Source organism: Macaca fascicularis, chromosome 10 (genome assembly GCF_037993035.2).
Source record: "Macaca fascicularis isolate 582-1 chromosome 10, T2T-MFA8v1.1".
Lineage (NCBI taxonomy): Eukaryota > Metazoa > Chordata > Mammalia > Primates > Cercopithecidae > Macaca > Macaca fascicularis.
In genome coordinates, this window is record NC_088384.1 from 92,239,526 (window position 1) to 92,261,335 (window position 21,810).

The 21,810-nt window shown below is 50.3% G+C and overlaps 1 protein-coding gene across 50 annotated transcripts in view; it reads left to right on the plus strand.

Annotated features, from left to right (window-relative positions):
- EPB41L1 (erythrocyte membrane protein band 4.1 like 1) overlaps window positions 1–21,810 on the plus strand; it is a 140,323-nt gene that overhangs the window by 61,023 nt on the left and 57,490 nt on the right. For 27 of the 50 annotated variants that reach the window (XM_005568905.4, XM_074005222.1, XM_074005210.1 and 24 more), the window contains exons 1-2: window positions 1,206–1,362; window positions 20,547–20,737. In XM_005568905.4, the coding sequence (XP_005568962.1) occupies window positions 20,561–20,737 (177 nt within the window). In that variant the 5' untranslated portion in view covers window positions 1,206–1,362; window positions 20,547–20,560. Of the gene's footprint in view, window positions 1–1,205; window positions 1,363–20,546; window positions 20,738–21,810 lie in introns of those variants that run through there. The other 23 variants (XM_074005209.1, XM_074005223.1, XM_074005211.1 and 20 more) reach the window with 1 other exon arrangement.

Consider the following 21,810-nt stretch of genomic DNA (forward strand, 5'->3'; position numbering starts at 1 on the left):
GGTGGGGTTGGTGACTGGGGTGGGTCGCAGTCATATGGGTTGCAGTAGACCCATGGACAGAAATCTTTGGAGATCATGCTGCGGTTACCCACCATTCTCTCTATGGCTTCCCCATGAACTAGGGGCCCTAGAGATAGGAACGTCCAGCCCTTTCATAATTTGCAAATGAGGCCCAGAGCATGGGGCAACTTGCCCAAGGGTACTTGCTGAGCCAGTGGCAGAGCTGGACTGGAACCCAGGCCCTCTGCCTTCCAGAGCCCTCTGTGGCTTAAGGTCCCCACGTTTGGATTGTATGAGATGGAGGTGCTGCAGTGGTTGGACTGGTTTTTTGAGTGGGTAACACTGCTCCTGGAGGGGAGGAGCAGGGCTTAGCTTGGTTTTGAGCCATGGTCTCTGCCACGAGCCACTTGGCCAACCCCTGCCCCTTCCTGGAGCTCAGGTGCACACTCAGCCTATGCTCACACACGTACAGCAAGTGCGCCTGTACACAGGCCTCATCCCCAATAGGTCCCTGGGTTCACTGTTACGCTTACTGTCATCGTCACCAAGGCACATGTGGACAAATGTGGACACCCTCTAGACACACTCAGAGGCACAGAGGATTCCCAGGAGACAGTTGCAATACCTCCTCTCGGTGGGGGAGGACGCCGAGTCCTAGGCGGGTTCTGCCCTGTTGCTGTGCTGCAGGGGTGGTGAGGGGATCCGGCTCCGGTGGGATGGGAGGCCCACTGAGGCTGAGTCACCCCTTCTGAGTCAGGGATCCATCCCCCTCTTCTCTCCTCCCCCTCCTTCTCTCGCTGCTGAGCCCCCAAGAGGGCTTGGCGAGAGCGAGAAGGCCCGGGGCTGGCTAGGACCAGGGTGGGGGCAGCCGGGGCGCTCGAGAGGGCCCGCTGCTGCACAGTCCCGCAGTGGTCTGGGAACTGCCCGTGTGGCAGGGACGGGGAAGAGGTGGCCTGGGAGCCTGAGAGAGAGGGCGGGGCGGGGGGGTGGTGGTGGTAGAGGAGACAGGCAGAGAGGAGGCGGAGGCAGGGGCAGGGCCGCCGCGAGCTGGGAGGCAGGCGCGAGCGGCGGCCGCCCCTGGGCTGGGCTCCGAGGCCGGGGCGGGGGCGGGGGCTGGCCGCGCGTCGGGCGCCAGGCCCGGGGCTGTGGGCACCGTGCCCAGCCCCCGGCGCACGCCGAGCCGCCGCCGCCGCCGCCGCTGCTGCAGTCGGCATCCATCAGCGGGCGGGGGTGTCGCCGAACAGGCTGCTCCGCAGAGCCCGCCGCGACCCCGCGCCGCCCCGCCCCGCGGCCTGCCTGCCAGAGGAGCCGAGGGGGCCGCCCCTCGCCCAACCTGCCCGACATGGGGACCCCCGGGCCCAGGTAGGCACACGGGGGATCAGGTGGCTCTCGGGGCCGGGGGCTTGCAACATCGAGGCCCAGCCTCCAGCCCTGGGGAGGAACGGGGGCGAGGCCAAGAACTGAGTTTTCAGGCTGTTGGTCCCCTGGCCAGTGTGGGGGAGGGTCTCGCTGTTCCTCCCCACCGACCGGTCTGCAGCCTCCTCCAAGGCCTGGAGAGAGGATCCGGAGGCTGGGGGGTGGGGGGGTTGGTCCTGCTGTAGGATGAGCGGTGGGTGGGCTTTGGGCTCCCACCGGCTGGCCCACTCTCTTTTTCGAGAGCACTTCTGCTGCCGCCTCCGGAGGCCAAGGGCTCTCTGGATTTCTCCTGCTTCGGACGCTGCAGGAGGAGCTGTTGGCTGGAGCCTGGGATGCTGGCGAGCTCTTGCCCTCATCTCTCCTCACTCTGGTTACAGACCCTTCCCCGCTCTGGGCACCGACCCTTCCCCGCTCTGGGCTTGCCTCCCCTCCCGTCTCCCTTACAAGTACCTCAGAGCTGCTAGCAGGGATCTTAGCCCTAGGACTTCTGCGGCTCCGGCCTCCATTGCCCTGGCCAGTGACTGTCCCCTAATCAGAGGGAGAGGGCTTGTGTGTCCCACTTGTGTCTGGCACCTTCACACTTGGGGAGGTCCAAGGGCCTGAGAGGCTGGGGTCTCAGGGATAGGCATGGGGGGCCAATGTCTACAGCCACTGGGGTACTTACTGGGCGCAGAGGCCACTGATTGGCAGACCTATATGGCTCAAAGTGGTCCATGGAGACCTTGAAGGCTGGACAGGGACCAAGAGGGAGTTCTGGGGATGCTGATCTCTCCCTCAGCTGCCAGCCATGGTCGTTGCTTTTCCCTCGGAGCTCTGAGGATGCATTGGTGGGGGAGAGAGCACCACGTGTTCCCACATTCACTTCTGGATCCGCATAGCACCTCCTCTGCACCCAAAGGTGGGAATGTGAGACGGCCAGATTTAGGACCTCACCAAGGCTGTGTGGGGTCCAGTGACTTGGCTCCATTCCCACCCCGTCCCCCAACCCCCAGCATTAGGAGCCTTTCCAGAATCAGTGACAGTTGGGCCAGGTCGAGATCTGGGGCCTGCATGGTGCCCTCCGCAGCTCCTGGAAGACTCAGTGCCTCCTGTCCCGGGCAAGGGTGTGGAGAATAGAGGCAGCTGTGTGCCTGTCTGCCCACCCATTCCTCCAGATGGAGCCTGCGGCAGAGGCAGCCTGTGCCAGCCTCCTCTGTGAGCCACCGTGGCCCAGGGAGGCTCTGCCAGCTCTGTGCAGGGATGGAGCTGGCTTCTCCTGGCCAGCCTGAGGTCATGCCTGCCTGGCAACCCGGGCACAGTATTTGTGGCATGCAGAGCACAGTCCCTGGGATTTCAGGGGCACCTCAAGGCAATCCTGGAGATCAGTGCAGAGGGCATTGTTCCTATTAAAGTCCTTCCTGGGCTATGTGACAGTCCCTCTGGGCTCAGCCCTGTGAGCTTCTTGAAGAGCTTCTTCCATAGAACCCTGCATGAAAACAATGCTTGGTCAGGTAGTCCTCACTCAGTCAATATTGAAAGGTTAAATGGGGCCTAGAGAGTAAGAGTGACTTAGCCAAGGTCACAAAACAGCTGAGCGGGGGAGTCAGCACTAATATGCCCAGGTCTTCCACCTCTTGTTCTGGGGCTCTTGCAGCTCAGATGCCGGCTTCCCTGCTGCGGTGGCTGTGCCATAGACAGGCCTCTGCCAGGGGCTAGGCATTGTAGCCTGGAGCCTGAGGCTACCTGATCCCTTAGGAGGGGCATTATGTTGGCCTCCCAGCCCTTGCCCTCAGTAGGTGAGCAGGAGAGGCCAGGGCTGAGAGAAAGGGCCGCCAGTGGCCCTGGACCCTCTTGGAAGTGCATAGAGCTGAGAGGATGCCAGGTGCCTAGGGATGTTCTGGCCTGAGCCTCCAGGGGGCAACAGAGAGAGTTTTCTGACTTCAGGCTGTGGTGGGAAGTGCTTTTTAGCCCCTGCAGGGACTTCCCTAAGGGCCCCTTTCTGGGCTTCTCTGTTCCATTTGTTAAAAGGGGATGATCATCTTGGCTGGGCGCGATGGCGCACGCCTGTAATCCCAGCACTTTGGGAGGCTGAGGCGGGTGGATCACAAGTTCAAGAGATCAAGACCATCCTGGCCAACATGATGAAACCCTGTCTCTACTAAAAATACAAAAATTAGCTGGGCATGGTGGCATGCGCCTGTAGTCCCAGCTAATCGGTAGGCCGAGGCAGGAGAATCGCTTGAATGCAGGAGGTGGAGGTTGCAGTGAGCCGAGAACGTGCCATTGCACTCCAGCCTGGAGACAAAGCGAGACTCCATCTCAAAGCAGAAAAAGGGGGGGATGACCATCTCGGCCTGGAGATAAATACCAATGATTACACAATCAAAGTGATGGTATTTATTGAACACTTACTGTATACCATGTACTGCAAGAAGTGCTTTGAGTCATTTCACAGTAACCCTATAAGATAGGTGCGATTAATTATCCACGTTTTACAGAGGAGAAACTGAGGCTCAGAGAGGTTATGTCACTGGCCTAAAGTTACACAGCTGGAAAGTGTGGGGTGGTCTGAGTCTAGAGCCCTTCTTTCTACCATGACATTTACTGGGGGCATTGTCTGGAAGTACCAGGTTGGTGTCCAGCAGAGCCTGGCAATTCATTGATAGGCCAGGGCTGGTCCAGGTGGAGAGGCGTGTGAGGTGTGTTTATGTATGTCTGGCGAGGCAAGGGTGGCTTTGTGGACTGAATATTACTATGGTCCTAAGGGGTAGGGGTAGATAGGTACTGACTAAGAGCTCTCAGAGAAGGATCAGCCTTGGCCTTCTGCTTTCTGGCCAGCATCCCCCAGAAGTGGGGAAACACCAGACTCCCTGCTCCCATTGGCTTTTAGGGAAGATGGGCTGGCCCTGGACACATCCCGAGGCTCCAGTGGGGACTGGGCTGAGGAGGCCCTGTGGGCAGGGAGCTGAGCCTGGGTGGATGGGTGGGGGTGGAGCAGGCTGGCACTGCTTCCTTTGTGGGCTGGAGGCTTATGGATAAGAATAATAACAGCTAACATTTATTGAGCATTTATTACGTGCCAGGCCCAGTTTTAAGGGCTTCCATGTACAACTCATATGTTCTTCACAAAGCCCTGTGAGGTGTAGATGAGGTATGGAGTTATGATTCTTCCCATTTTACAGATTGAGGGAGCTGTGGCTTAGACAGTTGTTCAAGGTCAAACAATTAGGTTATGGGGGAGTCAGAATTCAAACCTAGGCAATATGGGTCAGAGCCATGTTCCTGAAGGCCATGCAAGGCAGCCTGTAGTTTCTCAGAGGCCGTACTCCGTTTTGTTCAAGGTGAAATAGTCACTCAGTCAGATGCATCCCTCTCCTCAAAGACCTCCCAGTCTAGCTGGGAGAGATGCAGACATGACACACTAAAAGTAAAGAGTGTACTATTGCATAGGCTCAGCATGGATTCCTATTTTGGTGCTCAGCGAAGGCTTCAAGAAGACGGGGACCTTTGAGCTGGGCACTGAAGGCCAAGTCGGATTTCGGTGGTTGAAGGGGGAAGGGCACCCGCTTCCCCAGGTCAGAGGGGAAGGAAATAGTAATGCCTTTGAAGAAGAGTGGGTGGTCTGGTGTGCGTGGAACAGATAGTGTGTGTGGCGGAGTGTGAGCTGGAAGGTGACTCAGAAAGTCAGCTTGTGTTTGGGTTTTTGATGGAGCTCTGGAATCCTCCAGACGTAGGCTCTAGTCACAGCACTGCATTGTATTAGCCATGTGGCCTTGGGCACATCACTCAGCTGGCCCGAACCTCAGTTTCCTCATTTGTAAAATGTAGATAAACATGCTTGTCTCACAGGGACCATGTTGTGGTTGTTACATAAAGCACCTAGTGTAATGCTAACACATTGCAGGAACTCAGTAAACATTACTTCTCTCCCCCTTCTGTCTCTCTTAAATGTCAGGCCAAGGTGTTTTGACTTGACATGAGCCGGGATGCTCTAGGAACCTTTGCAGGATTTTAGTCTGCTGAAGAGCATGACAGAACTGTGTTTTGGGAAGGTCCCTTTGGCAACCGTATGATCCACAGGAGAGGGTGGACGTGACTTCATAGGAGAAAACTTAACTGTGGGGACTTGGAGGGCTGGGGAAGGAGCAAGATTGACACTCACTAAGGTGTCCCTCCGGTAGTGGGTGGCTCGCCAGGTTGGAGGAGGAGGAGCTTGGAGTGGGTAAGGCCACAGGGTCAGGAATTCCGTTGGAGGCCTGGTAAGTTTGAGAAGGGCTAGTCTCCCTTTAGTTATTTGGAAGATTGGGCAGCATCTTTTTGTGCCTCTGGCCTGTTTTTCCTTTGAATTATTTCTTTTGAATAAACCACCATCAGAGCTTCCTCTATAATGGCAGTAAATTGGGACTAAGTGTCCAACAATAGGAAGATGATTGGGTAAGCTTTGGAACATCCACTGGATAAAATAATATGCAGTGGTGAACACCCACAGAAAAACTGCTTGCAGTGGATGAAGCTGTGCAATTGCAAAGCTCTTTTGCATCCTTGATTATTTTGTGCTTATGATTGCCCTGCGACAGAGGTGGGGCCGGGGCTAGATCCTTTCTGTGTTTGAAGAGAATGATGCTAGACTCCAGTCTCCTTGAAGGCAGAGTTCACATTTTATTCATTGTTTCGTCACAGCGTGTTGCTCAGTGGTTTGCAAATACTTGTCCGATGAAAGAATGAGTAAACTAATCAAGAGGGGAAGTGACTTGATCAAGGTCACTCAAGTTGAAAGACATAGTGCCTGCCATATTCTTGCTATTCCCTGCTTGCCACATTCTTCTCACTCACCACTCACTGTCTTCGAGGGGAGTAGGACAGAGAGGTTCCCAGTGAGGACTTGGCACTTGCATAGAACAGGGCTTCAGTCTTCTTTCTGTTTTTACTAGCTGTGAGGCATTGGCAAATTAATTAATCTTTCAAAGCCCCAATTTACCCAGCTGTAATGTGGATAGTTCAAGTACCTGGTTTTAGGGTTGTTATCAAGATGAAATAAGTTAAGGCATGTAAAAATCTTGGCATGGTAACTAGCACATAGTGAAGTATCCATGAACGTTAGTGGAGATGATGATGATGTCATGATGTGATGTCATTCATGGTCTGATACAATTAATGTTAAATGGGAAAGAAGACTCCTAAGATGATCAGTATTCATATTACAGTGGTATAAAATTAGGTGTGAACGTAGATACAGATTGGAAGAAAACAGGCAGAAAATGGAGTTCCAGCAAGCATATGGGAAGTAAATAAAACAGAAAAACAAATCTTTCTTTACTATTTATTTTTCTTTAGTTTTAATTACAAAAACAATTTGTGAAAAATCTAATAATTCAGAAGTGTAGACCGGGCACGATTATAGGTTCACACCTATAATCCCAGTACTCTGGGAGGCTGAGGCGGGTGGATCACCTGAGGTCAGGAGTTCGAGACCAGCCTGGCCAACAGTGAAACCCCGTTTCTACTAAAAATACAAAAAATTAGCCAGGCATGGTGGCTGGCACCTGTAATCCCAGCTACTCAGGAGGCTGAGGCAAGAGAATCTCTTGAACCCAGAAGGTGGAGGTTGCGGTGCAGTGAGCTGAGATTGCGCCATTGCACTTCAACTTGGGTGACAGAGCGAGACTCCATCACAAAAAAAAAAAAAAAAAAAAAAAAAAAAAAAGATGTATTATCCCCTTAGATTCCCAAACAAATCCTACTCTCCAGTCATAGCTAATAACAGCATGTTGTGTATCCTTCCAGGATATTTTCTATACCAACATAAACATACAAACCAGAATGGGATCATACATTGCATTATTGTTTTACAACTTGCATTTTTCATGTAACTACACATTGACATCTTTTCATGTCAGTAGATATAAAATCTATCTCAAAAATTTTTGCAATAGGTATGTTATACTTTCATAATTAAATTTTAATGGATAAACCCTAGCTAATTTGGCCAGTCCCCCTGTTGATTGACATTTGAAGTTGTTTCCAATTTTACGGTATTCTAAGTTACACTAACTGAACTCTAACAGTGTTTAGACAATGAAAATCAAGTGAGAGAAAGAGTCAGAAACCATGAGACCGTGATAGTTGCTCTCAAAGGTCTGCTGCTTCTCCCTTCTCCTGTTCCCTCCTCTCTTCACTGGAACCTGAGGGGACTGGTCTTGGAGGAGGCCATCTCTCTGTCACCCTTAAAAGGTGGTGGTGTCCCAGGGAGACCCCTTCTTTCACCCACCCAGTATGGAGCTCTCCTAGGAAATGTTCACATTCTCTTAGGATGCTATAAGCTGCTGCTTGGACTATGCTGCTGCCCATACCCAGACTGTCCTTGGACAAGCTTTTTACCTTCTCTGTACCTCAGTTTGTCCATCTGTCTGGTGGTGATCTGAGCCATTGCTGCCACTGAGTATCTACTATATGTCAAATACTGTGCTAGAGCAAGCTTCATGTGTTTTATCTGTTTTTTTCTTTTCTTTCTTTCACTATTATTATTTATTTATTTATTTATTTATTTATTTATTTATTTATTTATTTTTTAGATGGAATCTCACTCTGTTGCCCAGGCTGGAGTGCAATGGCAGGATCTCAGCTCACTGCAACCTCCACTTCCCTGGTTCAAGCAATTCTCCTGCCTTGGCCTCCCAAGTAGCTGGGATTACAGGCACGTGCCACCTGCCTGGCTAATTTTTGTATTTTTAGTAGAGACAGGGTTTCACTGTGTTGGCCAGGCTGGTCTCGAACTCCTGACCTCAGGTGATCTGCCTGCCTCAGACTCCCAAAGTGCTGGGATCACAGGCGTGAACCACCACACCCGGCCATTATTCTTGTTTTTTTAAAGCGTGACAGCGTCTCACTCTGTCACTCAGGCTGGAGTGCAGTGGCATAGTCACAGCTCACTGTGACCTCAAACTCCCAGGTTCTAGTGATCCTCCTGCCTCAGCCTCTTGAGTAGCTGGGACTACAGGTGCACCCCACCTGGCTAATTTAGGGGGGCGCAGGGTAAAGACAGTGTCTCGCTGTGTTGCCCAGCTGCTCTCAAACTCCTGGGCCCAAGCAATCCTCCCACCTTGGCCTTCCAAAGTGCTGAGATTACAGGCCACCACACCCTGCCTATCTCGTTTAATTCTCACTATATACCTTGGAGGTTCAGGGGATAGTCTTCTCAATAGAGGTTAAGTAACCTGCCCGAGGTCACCAAGCCTGTGGCATCAGGATTCCAGCTCTGGCTCCTAAGCCCATGTCCGTAACTGCTGTTTCCTGCCCACTCTCAACAATGACTACTTGGTGAGGTCCAAGCGAAATGGTTATAAAAAGATCCTTTAAATTGTAAAGTGCCCTGCATGTGGGAGGGATTGATACTGCTGTTATTATTTCTACATCCAGAGCAACGGTAGCTTTGGTTATGTGGTCTACAGCAAGTTGGAGGTCGTGGGATGTAGCAGCATTGAGTGGGGAGAGCACTGGACTGTGAGCCAGCAAACTTGAGTCCTAGTCCTGGCTCTCCTTGGAAATGACTAGCCATGTGGCCTTGGCCGCTAAGCTGCCTGGGAAATAAGCTCACCTACTCTGTGTGGCCCTTATGCAGCTCAAATGAGATAAAGCCCAGAAGACAGCCAGCACGTTGCCCGGCTCTCAGAGGATACCCTGCTAGTGGGAGGTCTCGCTCTGCCTTCTGCATCATCATCAGGATGGGCCAGGTGGGATGCATTTCTCCATTTTGATGCTGTTACTCTGCAGTTCTGTGCTGTCACGTGGTCCCCAGCCCACCACTGCACATCAGCCTGAGGCTCCCCGGTGGCCCGTGAAGCTTTTGGGCAAGAAGCCAAGGCTGATGGGTGGTGGCCTCTTCACATTGTTTGGTTTAAAGTGGTGTCTGTGGGTACTGCAAGCCTCTGACAAATTGCTATCTCCCCACTGCCATGTACAAACCCGAGCACCAGACAGCATGACTACAGACCCAGCTCCGTTTTTGATCCTTCTGGCCTGGCTGTGAAGGTGGCCTGAGGTCTCAGACACAGCTCTCTCAACCTGTACCCTCCATCCTTTCATTCATGTCCATGTAGACATTATCACTCAAGAAAGTGAGTGCTCCATACTGGGGAAATCCCCTTGGGAAGTCACATCATCTCCAGCAAGTGAGAGAAATAATAAGCCCTAATAGGCACTCTTTTTTTTTTTTTTTTTTTTTTGAGACAGAGTCTCCCTCTGTAGCCCAGTCTGGAGTGCAGTGGCGCCATCTCGGCTCACTGCAAGCTCCGCCTCCTGGGTTCAGGCCATTCTCCTGCCTCAGCCTCCTAAGTAGCTGGAGCTACAGGTGCCCGCCACCACGCCCGGCTCATTTTTTGTATTTTTAGTAGAGACGGGGTTTCACTGTGGTCTCGATCTCCTGACCTCGTGATCCGCCCACCTCGGCCTCCCAAAGTGCTGGGATTACAAGCGTGAGCCACCGCGCCCGGCCTTAGGCACTCTTTCTTTCTTTTTTTTTTTTTTTCTTGTAATTCTTCTTTTTTCTTTTCTGACTCCAAAAGTAATACATGCTTATAGTAGAAAATTGAAAAATACAGAAGAAAAGGCCCATATTTCCTTCTCCAAGGGAAGGCTATTATTAACATTTTAGTCTTTGGACTTAATTGGAGAGTATCTAATATTTCTGGAGCAAATATTTCTAATATTCTGGTACGTGTCTAGTGTTTTATAGGCATGATCTGATTCCATTTTCATAGTAAGCCTGTGAGGTATGCAAGATTATAATCATGACTTTACAGATGAACAGACTGAGGCACAAAGAGGTTAAGGGGCTTGCTTACAGTTCCATTGCCTTCCTTGACTTCTTAGCCTATTCTGCCTCTTCTCAGGCTCACCTCATCCTAAATGAGCATCAGGTGGTGGATCAGTCTGATTCTGACCGGAAACAGAATTCCACTCAGATGCTTCCCCTGAGGAGATGTTAATAAAGGTGTGAGCAGGGTGAGGGGAACCCACACGGGATGCTGAGGCACCCACAAACTAACAGGGACAGACGGCGTTACCAGCTCTCGGCCTGAATAAGCAGGAGGGAGCGGTGTTACCTGAGTTTGGTGACCAGTAGAGGTGGGCAGGGAGCTGTCGCAGAGGGACTCAGCCACTACTGGGACCACAGAGAGAGAAATTGGGGAAGATACACCCAGGATTTTTCTCCTTCCACCTTCTGACTTCCTGCCAACGCCTTCTTCTTTATTTTTTCTTTAAGACAGAGTCTCTCTCTGTCGTCCAGGCTGGAGTGCAGTAGCATCATCTCTGCTCACTGCAACCTCCACCTCCCAGGTCTGCCTCAGCCTCCCTGGTAGCTGGAACTACAGGCACCTGCCACCACACCCAGTTAATTTTTGTGTTTTTAGTAGAGACAGGGTTTCACCTTGTTGGCCAGGCTGGTCTCAAACTCCTGACCCTAAGTCATTGCCCACCTTGGCCTCCCAAAGTGCTGGGATTACAGGCATGAACCACTGTGCCCGGCCCCTGCCAGTGCCTTCTATTGGCCAAATGGAACCAGAAGCCAGGAGACAAGGGAGCTCAAGGGACAGTCCAATGGGCCAGCCTCCTGCTTCTTCAAGCAGGCCATGGATCTGGGGGTGCAAATGGAGACTAACAACCGAGGCGGCATGGTTGTAGGGAGATGGGAGAGACGTGTCCCCTGACTTCCCAGAAAGAAGGAGTTGTCTTAGTAACTGATTATTAAAAACATCATTCAAAACAAAAGACTTTTTTCTGCCTGGCAGTCTCTTGGTGTTTTGGTGTCTCCTCCCTCCCCTGCCTCCCCATCTCCTCTCTCACCTGGTTCAGAATTCCCAAGAACAACTAAGCAACAGTCTTTGGTATCATCAGTGTGCAGGGTTTAGAAGAGACAGCTTTGCTTGCGCCATACGTGTGGCTGTGTGTGTTCTCATGTTGTTTCACTGCTGTGCTTATGCATGCCACCGTGCCTGGCCCAGGACATTAACTTTTGTATCTCAAAGTCTTTCCATTCTCTGTAATAGCCTTGATCTCCATGGCCTTCCTCTGATGTGGAGGACAGGGTCTCTCATCCCCGTTTGACACATGAGGAAACTGATGCTCAGAAAGAGGAAGTGGCCAGGTGTGGTGGCTCACGCCTGTAATCCCAGCACTTTGGGAGGCCAAGGCGGGTGGATCACCTGAGGTGAGGAGTTCAAGACCAGCCTGGCCAACATGGTGAAACCCTGTCTCTACTAAAAATACAAAAATTAGCTGGGTGTGTGGTGGCATGCACCTGTAATCTTAGCTACTTGGGAGGCTGAGGCAGGAGAATCGCTTGAACCAGGGAGGCAGAGGTTGCAGTGAGCCAAGACTGTGCCACTGCACTCTAGCCTCGGTGACAGAGTGAGACTCCATCTCAAAAAAGAAAAAAGAAAGAGGAAGTGACCTGCCCAAAGCTGATCAGATTGGAAGTGGAAGCACTGAAGCAGCAATGGTCCTGATTCTGAGTTCAGCTCTTCCCAGTATGTTTCATTTTCAATCTTGGGAAGTCTTTCTTTAGCCAGCCCCAACCCTGGGAGAGGTCAGTATAGCTTGAGCCCCCTGAGGTTGCCGGAATGCCATATAGTGGGAAGAACTCTGGAATCAGAGATACCTGGCACAGCCTTATGACCTTGGACAAATCCATTTGCCTCTTTGAGCGTGTGCATCCTCATTAGTAAAATAAGGAGAATAACATCAGGACTTTGGATGGAAACATCAGGTGTTGAGATAAACTAAATCATCAGGAGAGGAGGGCTGGCTGGTAGCCACAAAGGCTCGCAAGGTGAATGCAGCCCGGGTCTCTATCCTCAGTTGGGTAGACTAGAAGTTGTCTCTTTGTGTTCTATCCATCAGTCATCCATGTATTCAACCATTTATCCATCTACCCCTCCATCTGATGCCAGATCTGCTGAATATGAATTCTGGCACTGCCGTTTACTAGCTGTGTGACTTGGGGCAAGTTCCTTAACTTCTCTGCTTCAGTTTCTTCTTTTGTAAAACAGGGATAATAAGAGTACCTATTACCCATTATAGGTTATTGTGAAGATGAAGTGAGTTCATTGATGTAAAGTACTCAGATTAGTGCCTAGCAAATAGCAGACTACAAATGATAACTTTGTTGTTATTTATCAGGAACTGCGCTGAGCCCTGGGAATAATGGCTAATGAGACAAAATTCTTATCTTTATGGAGTTTATTTTAGAAGAAGGGATAAAAACAAATAAGTAAATCAATCAATGATAGAAGATCCGTTTGTGATAATTACTATGAAAACCAACCACCCACCTGGGCGTGGTGGCTCATGCCTGTAATCCTAGCACTTTGGGAGGCCAAGGCAAGCGGATTGGCTGAGCTCAGGAATTCGAGACCATCCTGGTCAACACTGTGAAACCCAATCTCTACTAAAATACAAAATAATTAGCTGGGCGAGGCTGTGTGTGCCTGTAATCCTAGCTACTGGGGAGGCTGAGGCAGGAGAATTGCTTGAACCTGGGAGGCAGAGGTTGCAGTAAGCCGAGATCACGCCACTGCACTCCAGTCTGGACAAGAGAACGAGACTGTCTCCAAAAAAAAAAGAAAAAGAGAAAGAAAACCAACCACCCAACCCAGCATGCTTGCTTAATGAATTTGAAGTTTCTGTTTGGGGTGATAAGAATTTTTGGAAATAGATAGTGGTGATTTTTGCACAACATTGTGAATGTAATTAATGCCTCTGAATTGTTACCCTTAACAATGGTTAAAATGGCAAAATGAAACAAAAACAAAACAATCTAGCATGCTGTAACCAAAAAAATAGGGGAAAGGACCTAAATAAATTAAACAGGGTGGTCAGGGGGCACACAGATTCACAATCTGAAGGTGTGAGCTGCCAAGCTGTCCATGCAGAGGGAACATTACAATCATTAAGGACAAAGCCCCAAAGCCTGGCACAGTTGAAGAACAGACGGAAAGCCAATGTGACAGGCTCATGGTGATGGTGGCGGTGTGGGGAGGCAGTAGGGGACCAGTAGTGGTGGGAGCTGATGCTGAAAAGATGGGCAACAGTCATATACAGAGGTCTATAGCTTTGATAAGGAGTTTGTGTTTTATTTTAATGGGAGGCCCTTGGGGGTTTTAAAGAGGGCATCTGACGGGCGCAGTGGATCACGCCTGTAATCCCAGCATTTTGGGAGGCCGAGGTGGGCAGATTGATTACCTGAGCTCAGGAGTTCAAGACCACCCTGGGCAACATGGTGAAACCCCATCTCTACTAAAAATACAAAAATTAGCTGGGCGTGGTGGCAGGTGCCTATAGTCCCAGCTACACGGGAGGCTGAGGCAGGAGATTTGCTTGAATCCAGGAGGTGGAGGTTACAGTGAGCCGAAATCACGCCACTGCATTCCAGCCTGGGCCACAGAGCGAGACTCCATCTCCAAAAATAATAATAATAACAATAATAATAAATAAAAAATAAAGAGGGTGTCCACTGAGAGTTTTGGAAAAATTCTTATGGCTGCTTTGTGGATAATAAACTCTAGGAGGGCCCGAGTGGTCACAGGGAGACCATGGAGCAGGCTGGGGCAGCTCTCCTGGAACAAGCTGATAGTGGCTTAGATTTAGGCAGTTGCAATGGTGATGGAGAAAAAGAGCAAATCCAAGTTACTGGACTCAGAGATGCTGACTCATGCTAACCCTGGTTAGAGGGCCTGATGTATAAACCAGATACCAGTTGATTCATTTTTAAGGAGTGGTTTCACTGCCAGGCTGAGTGGATATTGCCTCATCTGGGCTAGGACACCCTCTCCCTGCAGGCCACCCGGATAAAGATCCACAGCTAAGAAGGCTGCTGAGTGCCCCTGGAAGGTGAGCTAGAGGAGCCAGAGGGTGGTTAGGATGTTGAAGAGCATCAGATGCTGACAGTCTGCTGCGCCAGCCCCAGGCCAGGCAAGCATCCCTGGTCTCGCTGGGTTCCTTTCCCCCAGAGCAAGTACAGGCGCTGTCAGCATTTATTTCTCTGGCTGACCTTTCTCTTTTCTAATCCTGTGCATTAGGCCTTTCATATGTTAGTGTCATCAGTCTGGTCCTGCTGGCTGTCTCTTAGAAACATCTCTTTCTCCATTTCTCCATTTGTTGTGGGTGGACACTTCTGAACTCCCATTCTCAGGCCCTCCTCACTGCAGCTTCCCATTACTGCTGGTAATTATAGACCATACATCTCAGGCTTGTTTTATTGGGTGTATACCATGCTAAGTGCTTTTTTCTTTTCTTTTTTTTTTTTTTTTTTTAGATGGAGTCTTGCTCTGTTGCCAGGCTGGAGCAGTGGTGCGATCTCGGGTCACTGCAACCTCCGACTCCCTGGTTCAAGCCATTCTCCTGCCTCAGCCTCCCGAGTAGCTGGGACTACAGACACGTGCCACCACGCCCAGCTAATTTTTGTATTTTTGGTAGAGACAGGGTTTCACCATGTTGGCCAGGATGGTCTCCATCTCCTGACCTTGTGATCTGCCCACCTCGGCCTCCCAAAGTGCTGGGATTACAGGCGTGAGCCACCACGCCCGGCCTCTAAGAGCTTTCTCTGTGTTATTTTCCTAAATCTCCTTCACCATCCTGAGAGGGAGGGGGGAGTGTCTCTGTTTTATAAAACAGGCAACTCAGGGCCAGGCACAGTGGCTCACGCCTGTAATCCTAGCACTTTGGGAGGCCGAGGCGGGTGGATCACAAGGTCAGGAGTTTGAGACCAACCTGGCCAAGATGGTGAAACCCCATCTCTACTAAAAATACAAAAATTAGCTGGCTATGGGCACCTGTAATCCCAGTTACTAGGGAGGCTGAGGCAGGCGAAATCACTTGAACCCAGGGAGACGCAGGTTGCAGTGAGCTGAGATCGCTACACTCTAGCCTGGGTGACAGAGCAAGACTCTGTCTCAAAAAAACAAAACAAAAAAAACAGTGGCAACTCAGGCTCAGAAAAGTGAAGTCACTTGTCCGAGGTCACAGAGTGAGCAGGCATTGGCACTAGGCTTTGGATCTGGGTGTGCCTGACTCCAAAGCCTGTGCTGTGAACCACTGAGCCACAGGGCCACCTGCTCTACCTCCCTTCAAGAGGTCCATGAATGACCGTATGAAGTCTCTAGCCCTGGGCCTGGCTGGCAGCAGCGCTTAGTGATGGGAGCCCTGTCCTTCTGCACGGAGATGCTTCTGACTCTTGCAAGGCTGCCTGCACCCTCCCAGCCCCATCACTCCTCCCAAGCTCCAACCAGTCCCTCCCTCCAGGCTGTTTGGTGCTCACCTTTATAGGCTTCTCACTCTGAAGTGCCAGAACGTCAAGGTCTCCTCTCCATCCCCTGCCATCCCCCTTCTTCCCATCTCTGGACATTTTCCCACATGGTGACTCAGCTCAAATGCTCTCTCTGCATCTTCTGTCTAAGGTGGCTCAAGCCTGTAATCCCAGCACTTTGGGAGGCCGAGACGGGCGGATCACAAGGTCAGGAGATCGAGACCATCCTGGCTAATATGGTGAAACCCCGTCTCTACTAAAAAATACAAAAAACTAGCCGGGCGAGGTGGCGGGCGCCTGAAGTCCCAGCTACTCGGGAGACTGAGGCAGGAGAATGGCATAAACCCGGGAGGCAGAGCTTGCAGTGAGCTGAGATCCGGCCACTGCACTCCAGCCTGGGTAACAGAGCCAGACTCCGTCTCAAAAAATAAAATAAAATAAAAATAAATAAATAAATAAATAAATAAATAAATAAATAAATGGCTCCCTTTTTTCAACACCTAATTCCACCTTCACCCCCCACCCACCCTAGAAGCTTCCTTTGGGAACTCCAGGCTACAGTCCAGATCACCAGGTCCCCAGACTCTGCTGAGAGGCTGAAACATAAATGGCAAATCTAAATCACCTCCTGCCTAAGTGTTTAGCAATTTCCTGGGTGAGCATCCTCCTCCCACGTTGCAGCCAGCTCTTCGGGAACCAGCACGTGCTTCCCTCCAGGGGCCACTGCGGTGCCTGGCCCAGCCTAGCCGCACAGCAAGCTCCATCAGTCTGTGCTCACCTGGGCCTGGGCGGAACCATGCCTACGTGGCAGGCTATGTCAGAAGCCAGGGCCAGGCCCTCGGCTCCCTTTCTGTGGCCTAGTGAGAGAACCATGCTCTTATCCTTGGATATGTGAAATAAAGATTTCATCATATTTTTTTTAAAAGATGTTATTTTTGATTTATAAATTTTTAAAAGATTTAAACAGATTTTATCTCCTTCTCATACTGCCATACCAAGCCATGTGCATCAGAAAAAATTCTTTTTTTTTTTTTTTTTTTTTTGAGACGGAGTCTCGCTCTGTCGCCCAGGCTGGAGTGCAGTGGCCGGATCTCAGCTCACTGCAAGCTCCGCCTCCTGGGTTTACGCCATTCTCCTGCCTCAGCCTCCCGAGTAGCTGGGACTACAGGCGTCCGCCACCTCGCCTGGCTAGTTTTTTGTATTTTTAGTAGAGACGGGGTTTCACCATGTTAGCCAGGATGGTCTCGATCTCCTGACCTTGTGATCCGCCCGTCTCGGCCTCCCAAAGTGCTGGGATTACAGGCTTGAGCCACTGCGCCCGGCCAAAAATTCTTTTTTGACCTCTAACTTAAACTCATTCAAGGAATCTCCAAGTATAGTAGCAAAACCAAAAACTACAGTTAAACAGAAGAAAAAATAATCTGTCTTCCTGCCACCCAGAAATAATTATAGTTAATACTTTGCTGAATTTTCCATATCTGTGCATGTGTGTTCATTAACACAGAGTTAATCTGTACAAACCGTTGTGTATCATGCTTTTATACTCAAATCTTTTCCATGATTTTTTACATTTTTTTCTTTAACTCTCTAGAGTGAATGAGCCATCATTTCTCTCAGCAGCTCCTGGCCATGGAATGCAGAGGTGGCTCCTGCCACGTCCTTGGTGTTCAGCCTGAGCCTGAGTGCTTTCTCCTTTGCGGGGTTCTGTTGAGGTTTGCTTGAGGCAGCCAAGTACAGTGGAGAGAAGGCAGACCTAGAGTTAGGATCTGGGGAGTCTGGAGGCTGGGGAGGGAGGAGAGTGGGCGGAGGAACCAGGGAAATCTGGTTTCTGAGGAAATGACTGTCAGTCGTCCTTTTTGCTCACTGGGTCTCACCTGTAAAGGAAGAGGAGTAGATTGAATTATCTCAAAAATTATCTCAAAAGGCATCCAGCTCCTCTCCTCTGTGGTTCTGGGAGCGCCGGGCATTTGCTGCCAGCGGGCTCTGCTGGAGACTCAGCCAGAGGAAGACTGGGATATTTATTTAAGGTTGCTTTCCTGGCTATTTCAAGAAACCTCAGACCCAGGAAAAGTTCCGGGAGTATGAACTGAAATCAGATTGAGGCCATTGGAGAGGGAAGAGTGGAAGTGTCTCTTCCACTGCCTGGGCCCACGAGGGGTCGTGTGGATTCTGCATCTCACAGCAGAAAACACACAGATGAGTCTGTGGATGCTTTTTTTTTTTTTTTTTCTTTTTTTCTTTTTAAGCAAAATTAAGCAGGCAGTTATTTTAAGAGTTCTTGCCTATAGGCCTTATCTGGCATTATGACCAGTATCCTTAAGTGCAGGCTCAGAAAAGATCCTGAGCCTGGCGCACAGGTATCATGTGGACCCTTCCAAGGCTGTGGGCTCCCCTAAAGCAGCTCTCATTGCTTTGTATCCTGGCCTGGAGTCAGCACTCATTGTCCTGTAAGTGACAGAGAGCCTTTATTTAACTGTGGCTTTAAGTTATACCCATAAAGCACAGAGTAGTGTGCTTGAGTGGAAAGCATTTCTGTGTGGGGAGGAGGTGATGGGACCCAGGCCTTCCCTTCCTCCTCATCTTCCTTCTTAATAGTAGCATCAGTAACAACAAACCCTCTCATTTGTACTACACGCCTCCATATACAAAGCCTTTCCCCCGTTATCCACTCTGTGGGGGACTGAGGATGTTCACGGTCCCAGAGCTCTCCTGTGCCTAAGTGGGGTGCTCAGGGTCCCTGGCTTTCTGTCCAGTGCTCTTGGCTTTGGGCTGGGCTGATGCTCACTGAGATGCAGGGAGAAAAACTGAAAAATGAAAAGGAAGTGTGGGGCAGGGGACCTGGAGCACGTGGCTAGCCCAGAGTGGATGCTGTGTCTGTCTGTCTGTCTGTCTGTCTATCAGAGGTGTCCCATGAAGGATGGTGCAGGGGAGAAGGCCTGCCAGGTCTAGCTTGAATCACTCTCATGTAATATGATAGATTTAGAGGAAGGGCCTGGACTCAGGGGTGAGGGTTCCTGCTCATTTCTCTATTTCCCTGATTTTAGCTTCAAAGCTTTTTTTTGAGGATCTGTTGATTGGGGGCAGGAATGGTTGCATCTGATGCCCCTCCCCTCCCCTACATTTTAAAAAAGCCAACTCATACGTTTAAAAAAGTACATCCGTATATTTTATTTATTTATTTATTATTTTTGCGATGGAGTCTTGCTCTGTCACCCAGGCTGGAGTGCAGTGGCTCACTGAAACCTCTGCCTCCTGGGTTCAAGCGATTCTCCTGCTTCAGCCTCCCAAGTAGCTGGGATTACAGGCATGCATCACCACACCCAGCTAATTTTTGTATTTTTAGTAGAGATGAGGTTTCACCATGTTGGCCAGGCTGGTCTCGAACTCCTGACCTCAGGTGATTCGCCAGCCTCGGCTTCCCAAAGTGCTGGGATTACAGGCATGAGCCACTGCTCCCAGCCTACGTATGTATATTTTAAAAGATAAAAGTAGTTCCAAAGCATATAAAGTGAAAAGTGAAGTTTTCTCTCTTATGTCACCCTGTTCCCAGGGATCTCTTTCATTTTCCTCTACCCACTTCTGCCTTACCAACCTCTCTTAACAATTTGGTGAGTATCCTTTTAGAGCTTTTACTAAATGCGTGCAAACACAAACATATGTTGTTGAGGTTACTGTTTTGTTTTTCTTTTTCTTTTTTTTTTTTGTTGGAGAAGGAGTCTCGCTCTGTTGCCCAGGCTGGAGTGCAGTGGTACAATCTCAGCTCACTGCAACCTCTGCCTCCCAGGTTCAAGTGATTCTCCTGCTTCAGCCTCCTGAGTAGCTGGGATTATAGACGTGCACCACCATACCAGGCTACTTTTTGCATTTTTAGTAGAGACGAGGTTTCACCATGTTGGCCAGGTTGTTTTGAACTGCTGACCTCAGGTGATCCACCCTCCCCGGCCTCCCAAAGTGCTGGGATTACAGACATGAGCCACTGCACCTGGCCTGTTTTGTTTTTCAAATATAAAAATGAGACCATGCCATTCTCTCTCTTTCTCTCTCTGTAACTTGCTTATTCCAGCAGAATAGCTGGGCAGTGGGTCCTTAACTCTCTGAAATCTCCTCATTTCCTGCTGAAAGGGGAAAATGACAAGAATGGTTCATCCCAGAGAGCATTTCTCTACGTTGCTCATGTTTTGGATGAGTCCCAGAGAGGTGAAGTGACTGCCACATTTGTGGCCGACTTGGGGACTGAGCCTATTCTTTTGACTTTTACATCGTCAAGGCTGCACGGTTTTTGTTTTTTTTTTTCCCGTAAGTTTCTTCCTGTCATTCTCTTTTTGGATCTATTCTGTGAAGTTAGCAGGGCAGGAATTATTGAAGCTTGGGGCATGAAGAGGTGTGTCCAGCTTCAGCACTGGAAGTGTCTGGAACCCAGGGCTCTTTTGGTTAAATTCTGTGCATCCAGCTTTGCTGAGGGGCTACCAAGTGCCAGGTGAGGTGGCTGGAGAGACAGCCTAGTTTGGGCCCTGCCTAGAGGTGGTCAGCAGCGGCCCCATGTGCTCCTGGCAGAGCGGGGCTCCCTGGAAGGACTCATCATCCCTACGAAAGGCCCAGAGATTAGAGTCCCTGAAGAGCTGCAGACACAGGGTGGGAGGGGTGCCTGTGACCTCGGCCACTAACCCCTCACCTCCCATGACCCTCCCTCCTCCCCACTTCCTCTGTCTCTCCCTCCCTCCTCTCTTTGCCCTGTGACTCTTTGTCCATTTGCCTCCATCTGTCTCTCTCCGCGTGTGGTTCCTGCCCCTCTCGCTGTCACACCATTGCTGTCCCTCCCTGTCACATGATCTCCTTCATGCCAATGCAGGCGTGCTGGTCACCATGACAACAGAGACAGGCCCCGACTCTGAGGTGAAGAAAGCTCAGGAGGAGGCCCCGCAGCAGCCCGAGGCCGCCGCCGCTGTGACCACTCCTGTGACCCCTGCAGGCCACGGCCACCCAGAGGCCAACTCCAATGAGAAGCATCCACCCCAGCAGGACACGCGGCCTGCTGAACAGGTGTGTGCACGAGAGCATGGGCGTCCCTTTCCTGCCCAGACCGTCCTCCAGGTCCAGTTCTTAGGGCCCCAGTATTTTTTTCAGGAGGGAGGAAAGAAGGAAACTAAGATTTATTAGTGACCCGTTACATGCCAAGCACTGTGCTGGGAGCATTGTAGTTATATTCTTTTCTTTTTGAGGCAGGTCTCACTCTGTTGCCTAGGCTGGAGTGCAGCCTCAATTTCCTGGGCTCAAGCAGTCCTCCCGCCTCAGCCTCCTGAGTAGCAGGGACAACAGGTGTGCACCACCACACCTAGCTAATTGTTTTCACTTTCTTTTTTTTTTTGAGTTGGAGTCTCGCCCTGTCACCCAGGCTGGAATGCAGTGGTGCCACTGCACTCTTGGTTCACTGCGACCTCTGCTGCCCAGGTTCAAGCAATTCTCCTGCCTCAGCCTCCTTAGTAACTGGGATTACAGACATGCACCACCATGCCTGGCTAATTTTTGTATTTTTAGTAGAGACAGGGTCTCACCATATTGGCCAGGCTGGTCTCAAACTCCTGAGCTCAGGTAATCCACCTGCCTCGGCCTCCCAAAGTGCTGGGATTACAGGTGTGATCCACTGTGCCTGGCCATATTTTTTTTTTTTTTTAACTTTCAGTAGAGATGAGGTCTTGCTATGCTGCCTAGGCTGGTCTCGAACTCCTGGGCTCAAGTGATCCTCCCACCTTGGCCTCCCAAAGTGCTGGGATTACAGGTGTGAGCCACCATGCTTGGCCCATTGTGGTCATTTTTAAATTTTATTCTCTCAAACTAAAGAGAGTAGCTACTAACTCCCCCATTTTACACTTGGGAAAACTGAGCACCAGCAGGATAAAGTGAGTTATCCAAAGTCACACTGCCATAAAGTAACAGAGGTGAAGTCAAATCTAGATCTGATTTTGAAGCCTGAGTTCTTTCCATTTATTTTCCTACCCCTGAACCTGTCTGTTCTAGCTTGGCTAGCCCCATGTTCTAGCTTGGCTAGCCCCTAAAGCTACAACAGATTCACCTCATCATCTAATTAACACCTTCCTTAATTCACGACAGGCCTG